This window comes from Petromyzon marinus, chromosome 33 (genome assembly GCF_048934315.1).
Source record: "Petromyzon marinus isolate PM22_M1 ecotype Great Lakes invasive population chromosome 33, UKy_Petmar_22M1.pri1.0, whole genome shotgun sequence".
Taxonomy (NCBI): domain Eukaryota; kingdom Metazoa; phylum Chordata; class Hyperoartia; order Petromyzontiformes; family Petromyzontidae; genus Petromyzon; species Petromyzon marinus.
In genome coordinates this window covers 14,733,721-14,743,091 of record NC_133699.1, presented here as the reverse complement: position 1 = coordinate 14,743,091, position 9,371 = coordinate 14,733,721, and the positions used below count along the sequence as shown (strand labels likewise).

Below are 9,371 nucleotides of genomic sequence, written 5' to 3'. Positions count from 1 at the left end.
GCGGTTGGAGTTTTGCTGGAGGTGCATCGTTTGTCACAATCCCATTTTAGCGGCACTGGATTTTTAAAAAAAGCACGCAAAAACGAGATCAGAAGTAGTTTTTTTTCTCAAAATGCCATCCATATAATTGTTAATGTTAAACACAGTCGGAACATCACAATAGCTTTGTTTAAACGAGAAATGTAATTCCGTGAGCAATGAAAGGACTCGGATTTGTTTTCTTAAATGATAACTGACGATGTTACGAGAATCTTTGGTTATCAAATTATTTACCTGTGATGCCGGTGATGTTCATTTGCCAATAAGGAAATGCAGTGTAATGAATCACCCAAGAAGCATGATTGCGGCAGGTTGACATTATATTCTCAGTGCATAGATGATTTCAGCCGACAAATATAACAAGCATTTATTGAAACAGAAAACAAAAGTTTTTTTCTAAATAGTTTTTTTAAAATGCTACATTAAGCAACATTGGTATTTCCATGAAAAGATATATCAAACATGTCTCTATATATTACCGAGCACAAAGTTCAAACGTACCATAAAACCTGAAAAATATTGTTCAAATCACTTTCCAAGTCGTGAAACATTGTCTGGTCAAGGTATGAATCTAATTTGTCACAAACATCACTCGTGTTATTTTGATTAACCACGCCGTGTAATGTAACCCGAGTTGAAAATAGGTTTTCCCCTTTTCTCTGGCAACAAACAGCTGTGTTGAGATGTTAAAACACCAAACTGAACCCCTTTACAAGAAATCATGTCTGCATTAACCACAATACTTGTGGTCAGAATGCAAATAAAACACTAATATATGCATTGTCTTTCAAACTGATTGGTCCACAGCAGAGACAGCTTTCTTTTGAGCCTAGTCTCAAAACGGCATCCTCTGGTCTAACACCGTTTTGAGATGAGGCTCCAAAGAAAGCTGTCTCTGGTGTGGACCAATCAGTTTCAAAGACAATGTTAACAGAGTATGATTTTTGTTTGCATTCTGACCACAAGTATTGTGGTTAATGCAGACATGATTCTTTGTAAAGGGTTTCAGCTTGGTGTTTTAACATCTTAACACCTGTTTTGTTGCCAGAAAAAAGGGGAAACCCTATTCTCATATTTTGGTACTGGCAAAGGTCCCATGATGTAACCCGAGCTCTTCGTAATTGGCAATTTTTTCTTCTGCTTAGTAACCAAAATGTTATGTTTATTAACTCGTAAACATTGGCGAAATGTGGCAGAACTCGTCGGCACACCAAATTTCCTCAGCAGGTTAAAGTGATGGGATGACATAAAATCCCTGCACGCGGTGCTGAACGTAAGTATCCAAGAGGCGTAACAGTGGTCATGCAGGAGGACCGGTGGCACTGGTGGCGCTCGCACCCACGGAACCAACCCACGCACGCGTCGTTAACGCCGCCCTACAAGGGACACGCTGGAGGAAAGTCTCCGACACAATTCCAAAGTGCCCTCTTTATTTGAATGGAACAACATGCAGATGAAATAACTTCTGGTCGGTCGCATACACAGGCTTAGTTGTTATTACACATCGCCGGTTGCTCGTGCAGAGATCGTCGTCTGGTTATTTGGATGGAACAATGACGATAATGTACTTTTGTTAAAGCGTTGACCACGCATCACGAGAAGAAAATTGGCGCATCACAAGGATGAGATCGTTCAATTTAAATTTGATAAGATGTATAAGAATGAGTAATGCCCAAGTTGCCTGGGCAATTCGGGGAAAATGCCTTTTTGAAGTTGATGTGATTGTTCACACCAGCCAATCAGCCTCGACAAAGACAGCAACTGTGAAACCATGCATAGCTCCTTCTGCTACAGGGAGATTCAAACCCGACCTGTGAAACGTGTCATCTAATTAATGTATTCTATCAATCGTGCAAAATTGTAAAACGTAAGGACACAAGAGATACCCAATGTAAGCGCCAATGTAGCCTCTCAATAAATGTAGAATCATAAAATGCATTCTTTAATATGGTCAGAAAAATCATGAGCAAACTTACGGGAAACTCCAAGCAGATTTATTTTCAATGTATAATGCCATGGAAACCCAACTGCGGGAATTCGGCTCGTATGTAGTCTTGGTTCAGAAATTGATGCCAAGCAAGGTTCAGCAAAGTGATAACTGATCGCGATGAGAAATTGTCACCAGCCTGAGTGTAAAGTGCAGTAGTTTGGTCTGACGGAACTGCCGGCTTTCTTGACTCAATTGGATCGCCTAATCAGATCAAGAACACCTTTACAGCCTCCAAATGTCCACATATCCACATTGTTAAGCGCACGAGTAAGGTGCCTGCACAGTACGGTACTATGTTTAAGAGTCTTAGGATTCAGGAGACATGGGTCAGAAAGCAAAGATGTGAACAGCGAACAGAATAGTAAACTGTATCCGCCAATACCCAGCATCTCGGATCCCTGAGTAACAGAAGCAATGGACAATGATGAGAGCCGTATGCTCAGTCGCGGCTCAGCTCAGGCTGGTGCCACTCAGATGCTTCCAAAGACGCTCGGGGGTGGGGTGGCTCAGCCATGGCTCGGCTCAGCTGAGTGTAGTTAGAACCACACTTGGAGCCGACTGACATGAGCCGAAAGCAATGCTGAGCAGAGTCGTAACCAAGAATAATGTTAATGTGTTTTAAACTCGCACACAATGTGGTTGGTGCCTTTTACAAATATGAATGTAATCAAACTTTTATGGTGGTGAGTAAAAGTCACTGGCCATCAGCCTACAGGGAATTTCTTGCTTAAGATCATTTGTTAAACATTAGAAATCTTGTGGTGTTAGCATTGGGCAGATTGTTTCACATGTAGTATAGGCAACAACAAAACACTCACGCATGTTTCATTGATAGAGATGAGCATGTTAAAAAAATTAAAGATAGTTTAACTTGCAGTATTCTAAGTTAAATAGAAATAAGGGATTTCATTTAAAAAAATGCAAAAGGATGCTTAAATGGCGAGTTAGACTTATTCAACTAATTATCTTGCTTCCGCGGGGCTATCAAGGGTCTACACGACCCAGATTGGCCAGACATTGCAACCTCTCATGTTTTGCAACTTGGCCACATCAGCGTGGAACCAAACACCCGTTACCCCCCACCCCCCCCCCCCGCTGTAGTGCACTTTAAACGCTTCACACGACATGCTGCTTCACACGCGCGCCCGAGCCGCGCGGTTCCCTGTGCCGCGCGTGCGTCTCCTCCTCGCATGCCACCGTTTTATTCACAAGGTTTGGTTCATGCCAATTGTCATTTTGAACAGACTCAGGAAATGTTGTTTCTTTTTGTTTCACCTATGGATCCATAGTGCTCTATTAGACTGAACCTAAATAGCAACACATTGTTACGTACAGTAATATACTTACATTCTTGGCCTGAGAACAGATGTAATTACAATGACGACTGTTTACATGCTATTTACAGGGTTGTTTTTCTGTTTGCAGCTTTGTTAAGCACATTATTTGCACAAGTTGCCTTCTTTCGGTAGGCTTTAGTATGGTATTTGCACCATCAAAAGGCCTGATATTGTGGGCTCCACTGCAAAAGCTGAAAGGTACAAAAAGCAATATAATATTTAATGTTTGTGCACATTAGAGGTCTTAAGCCTTCCATCAGGACCTAGCTAACCATAGCAAAATGGTTCATTTCAGAAAAAATACGGCTGCCTGCAGGGAGATTGCTCATAAAATGGAGCTTAATAAAAGCAATAACAAAAATACTGCAGAATATTGAAAAAGGACTCGTCGGCAAAAAGATACTGGGATAAATTTGTTCAATTACAATGAGAATTACATTATTGTAAAACTCGCGCTTTACTCGGTGCATAAAATGTCAATGTAATTCCTTATAGCGCGTCACGTAAAAATACCTCAAATGCAGTAACACGACGCTATTAACGTGGAAAAAATACGCACGTGAGCACGCATCTAGGCCTCGATGAGATCCCATCGGTAACTCCATTCTATTGTCACAATGCATCTTCCCTCCTGCCCGTTCAAATCATTTCATGTCAACAGACGAGCTAAGAGTGGAAACTACGGATAGTCAGGCACACATCTTAAGTGTGTACAAAAATATAACAATGTTGTCTAAACCACGGGGGACATTTCATTAGTTCCTGCAACGCCGACAAATGTGTAACCCAACGACATAAGGAATACGCGGTGATGTAAAATTATGCGTACAATCGCACGCGGATGGCTGGTGATCAGGCTTTTCATTTCTTGCAAATTTTACTTCAACGGGGTTTAACTCAACCAAAATGTAAACTGAAGGTGATGTTACAGTACTAATGGGATGTGGAATGCATATCCTCACCGACGGGTTAAGTGTGCTTAGCAAATGCAGTCGTTTGTTGCAGAGCATTCAAAGTTAAATTCCCCACAGCCTTAGCTGTATTTAACATCCACAATTTACACCAAAGAGATCCTTACAGTATATACGTATATATCAATGTCTCATAGAATTTTACGTTCTGATTTTTTTTATATTTAAATCTGTATCAAAGTAATGTGCACACTATATTCATTTCAGCACCTTTGGACGTATTGTTACTCGGGTAACGGAAGCAGTAAGCACATGCCACCTTATTAATGTAGTTGAACAAAGGCCTCCAGTATACTGGGAATCTTCCCCTTGTATGTCACTTTGTGTCCGATAAGGGCTTGCGCAGCCAGACACTGCAGGGTCACGTGGCAGGTAGGATGGATGAGATTTTTGGCCATTTCTTTTTCATCCAGCAGCTCGTACGAGGTGCGGCGGGCCGCATTCGCCATGTCAAAGTGGGCTCCGTTATCGAGGAGAAGCTTCATGATGTCCGAGTTGTTGTTGAGCGCCGCCACGTGGAGCGGCGTGTTCCCGTCGAGGTCACAGGCGTCGATGTCGGCGCCGCACTCAAGAAGCAACGACGTGACAGGGCCCGAGGGGAACTTGCACACGGGGTAGCGGCCTACCGCCGTCGTGTCCTTGTCGACGGCCAGGTGCAGGGGCGTGAAGCCGTTCTTGCCCCGGGGGTCAAGCCGCAGCAGCTTGTACACCGTCTGCTTCTTCAGGAAGTCTTGCTCCGTGTCGCATGGCACCTTCTCCAGCAGGCACACAAGGTGCAGGATGATGGATAGGGCTTTGTTGAAGGGGCCGTGGTCTCGTTCCATCGGCGACGGGCTACTGGTGTGGTGGAGATGCTTGAGCCCACGCTCTATCTCCAGCACGCTTTTTATCAGTATTCCCACAAGATCATAAAAATCCACCGTCGTTCCCAAGAGGCCCTGGGCACGGTCCTGAAGCATGAATGAGAAAAGCTCGGCAAAGGAGAGGAGGCTGCTGGCCGTCATGGGGCTCAGCGGGTCCAGGTACTTCTGCTGCATGTCGAGTGCGTACTTCCAAAGCTTTATGCAGCGTTCAAAGTTCCCAGAGTCGGCGTACACGGCCCCGCGATAGCGAATGTAATACGAGGTGTCGGGGTGAGATGGGCCGAGAACTCTTTCTCGAATGAGCAACGCTTGAGTTCTCATCTCGTCAGGGTCGGCGATCAGTGCATCCAACTCGTCAGCATTCGCCACCTCTCTGGCATAATCGTAGGCTGCCACGAGCTGTTTGGGATCCGGTTTGTGGATGATATTCGTGCGGTCACAGTACCTCATTTCCATGGCTTTTTTCCAGTATTTGAGGGCTGTCAATAAATCCCTCTTCTTGTCTACAAATGTGGCACCCAGCAACTCCAATGCGTCGATCCGTTCCTCCCGTGACGTCTGCGGGTTGTGGATCAGATATTCCACAATGTTGGTGTGGCCGGTCACGCTGGCTGCCATGAGAGGCGTCATCCCGTAACCATCCTTCTCCATGTGCGCGCTGTACTTGAGCAGCATCTTCATGATCTCCAGGCTCCCCGATTCGGCACAGTCATGCAGAGCCGTGTTTCCCTTGACACTCTTGCGGTTCACGTCGGCGCCTCTCTCCAGCAGGTACTTCGCGATCTCCTTGTGGCCCTTGTAGCAGGCGATCATCAGGCAGGTGTGACCGTGGCGATTGGCCACTTCCAAATCGGCCTGGTGCTCGATGAGGTACTTGACAATATCCAGGTGGCCGTCGAAGCAGGCGGCGCGCAGCGGCGTCGAATTCGTCAGGGTGGTGTTGTTGACGGAGGCGCCGTGCGCCAGGAGGGACTTCACCACGGCCAGGTGGCCCGCGGCCGACGCGGCCCACAGGGGCGGCGCCCCCTCGATGGTCTCGCCGTCGAAGTTGACGGAGCCGCCCAGCTCAATGTTGGCATTGCAGTGCTCCACGAGGTAGAGGACCACGTCCAGGTGGCCGTAGCGAGCAGCTATGAGCAGCGGGGTGGAGCCCCCCGTCTTCTCGGTGACCAGGCCGCGCAGCTCCTCCGGCGCCTTGTGCCGCAGCAGGCGCTGCAGGAAGCGCAGCTTGCCGTCGCGAGCTGCGTTGAACACCGCCGTCTTGATGTCCATGCTTGCATCCGACTAACTCACTTTCATGATAACCTGTAAATAAAGTGTGGGCAAGTCACATGAGTGAAGCACTTGCCTAGTACTGGTAAACATCACAATTACAGTAGTTTTATGTATTAGTTTCGGGTAAATATACAACTCAATTTACCGAAGAATACATTTTACTTTTAAATTAAACTGGTACAAGAGTTGCATATAAAAACATGACAATTTAAACGTACTTTATTTAGAGCGAAAGTTCCCTATCTATGATACGCAAACCCTGGGGTGTACACGCGTTATCTCTCGGGGGTCATTTACATTATCATCAGCCATGGTCAATCGATTGAGAGTTAAAGGCCTGCCCAAGCCACTGCCACCAGCTCCTGCGATGTATAATCAACCGAGCGCTTGCACACCGATTTAATCGATTTTGCCTCAGTGGACGACCTTTCGAATGGGTCCCGTTCCTGAGCTGTCATTCCCTTTTTCTTCACCATTGTCCTTTCCAGAAATGTGTCCTGCACAAGCCCACTTCAATGTCTTCTTCAGGTTTCATATGTGGTTAGTGGTAAGCAGAGCTGATAGGACTCGTAGGGTACAAAATAAAAAAAGTTGTAAATCATTAATTGAATGCAGTAGACAATGAATTATAACTCGAGAAACATTAATTATGTAAACTTACGATCAGAATGTAAATATTGTGGATTTGCTCTCCAACACACTGGTGTGCTGTACTAGTAACGAATTGGCATGTTGTATTCACGTGACAAACCTTACTAATTGGCTGTGTCGGATGGTGGTGGGTTTAACGACACATTTATATTTACGCGACCTAACCCAAAAAAAACTATATTATTACGATCATCTCTCAAATATCTCAAGTTCGGGCTATCGCCCGAAGCGTCGCCTATGATCTATTTTCCTTTTACGGCAGTGGCACTGAAACGAACGTGTCGAGTGGTTTTCCCCGTTATCTATGCTTTTGCACCACTGCCAACGCAGCAGTATCACTAAATCATGGAATTATCTGACAGGAGCTGATAAAAATAATGGGGAATCAAGAGCAGTCGTATGGATGGACGATCCCCCACCATGAAAATGTGGAATGGCTCGGGCCTGCACGGGAGAATAAGTACCGCCCACTGCATTTTTAAGCAGTACGACGTTTGGGCTTCTTTCTGCTTAAATCCAAAACAGATTGGAACAATTAACATGTATTCACCGTACAAACAAACTCCCCAAACAGAACAGATGGCGGGGGGGGTGTGAGCGAGAGCTATTTAAGGCCGCGTTAAGAAAAGGTCGCGCCAGTGATGTTGGAGTCACGGCCGCACGAGGACACGGGCAGCTAAAACAGAATCACCATCACCACCACCATCACCACCACCACCTACACCGGAATAATCAATACCGAGACAAACAAGGCAGCTGCGGGCGAGGAAGCGGGGGCGGGGGAAGCGAAACAGACGCGACCCAGGGTCTCGCTTCGCCCATGAACTTGGGACGCGGGGGCGGCCCGGGCCTCAGTGGAGCCAGACCGAGCCCGGCCACAGCCTGCCATTAGAAGAGCCGCGAGTAATCCAAGGCCCGGGCCCGCGGACCGCAGGGGGGGACCGCGGAGAAGGAGCCGCGGAGGAGCCGCCGCGACCTTTACGCCCCACCCCCCCGCCGCGCCATTTCCCCGAGTCATCCCCGAGGCGCAACAGGCCCAGTCCAACGGCGTCAGGGCGGGTCGCACAGCCGCTCCGGTATGCGGGAGACGCGAGGATCGCGCGGGGCAGAGAGGAGGAGACGGGGAGGGGGGCAGAAGCGCTGGGCGCGCCGCCAGATACCGACACGGCCCCGCCGCGGAGTCGAAAACGGGGCCTCGGTCTCGCCTGGACGCGCGCCGGAGAGAGGGCGAGAGGAGCGAGCTGGGAGCTCAGGCGAGCAGGGACGCGGGTTACCGTGAGGAGGCGCGGCTGAGGAAGGGCGGCGCGGGTGGCGCGGGGATGGAGACGAGGATGAGGAGGTGGTGACGAGGGAGGGGTGGGGGTAGAGAAGAATGAGGAGGGAGGAGGAGGAGCGGACTCTTCGATCTTCGTCTTTGGGCCGCGGGGTCGTGGAGGTGTCGAGCGATGGCGGCGAGTCCAGGAACAGCTGATTCACGGCAACACAGCGACCAATCAGCAGCGAGCCCCTCTGTCACGGCGAGCAATCAGAAGCGGGCTCCACCACTACAACCGCCAATCAGAAAGGAGCGCTACTGTCACAGCGACCAATCATAATTCAGCACAGCCACCAATCAAAAGAGAGCTCTACAATCAGTGACCAACCACCAATCGACGCTTAGCTCTACTCATCACAACCACCAATCACAGTGCCAACACCAACACAACCACCAATCACACTTCATATCCACGTTGATGGACACAACCACAAATCAGAAGCGCGCTCCACTACCACGCATCTGCATCACCCTCATGGCTGTTGCAGATGCAAAGCAACAACTACAATTTCACATTGAGGTGGTCAAGCCAGACAACCAAGTCAGGTGACAGCGGAGTGTATCGCTGTGATGTCTTCTTCGTATTTGTGGATCGGGCATTGCGACGTTTTACGTTGTATGTTCTGTTCCGGATGACCACAGTCACACGCTACTGGAGAGTTTTTAATTTTCAACTTGTGCATCAGGGATCTGCATTTGCCATGGTTTGTGCGGATGCAGTTTAGGGTGGACCATGAGCTTCGTGGAAGATCAAATCCAGGGATCTTCTGTTGGGTCTTTCATAAGGTGTTTGTTTGTGAGTTCTTTTGAACTCCATTCAGCTCTCCAAGGTTCATCCAGGATTGAACAGGCATTGTTGAAGGTTAAGAGCATGGGTCCAAAAGGGCTTGCGTGACTTCAAGTGATGACAGACTTTATGGAGTTCCTGAT

The 9,371-nt window shown here is 47.8% G+C and overlaps 1 protein-coding gene across 2 annotated transcripts; it reads right to left on the bottom strand.

Annotated features, from left to right (window-relative positions):
- Positions 1-341: 341 nt before the first annotated feature.
- On the bottom strand, positions 342-8,628 carry LOC116948520 (protein fem-1 homolog C-like). 2 transcript variants are annotated; one of them, XM_032965267.2, is made up of 2 exons: positions 8,401-8,628; positions 342-6,505 (listed from the first exon to the last, which is right to left on the bottom strand). In XM_032965267.2, the coding sequence occupies exon 2, from the start codon at positions 6,470-6,472 to the stop codon at positions 4,601-4,603; it is 1,872 nt and encodes a 623-aa protein (XP_032821158.2). In that variant the 5' UTR covers positions 6,473-6,505; positions 8,401-8,628; the 3' UTR covers positions 342-4,600. The 2 variants fall into 2 exon arrangements, with proteins under 2 accessions (XP_032821158.2, XP_032821159.2); XM_032965268.2 differs by lacking the exon at positions 8,401-8,628 and adding an exon at positions 7,866-8,104.
- Positions 8,629-9,371: the final 743 nt, after the last annotated feature.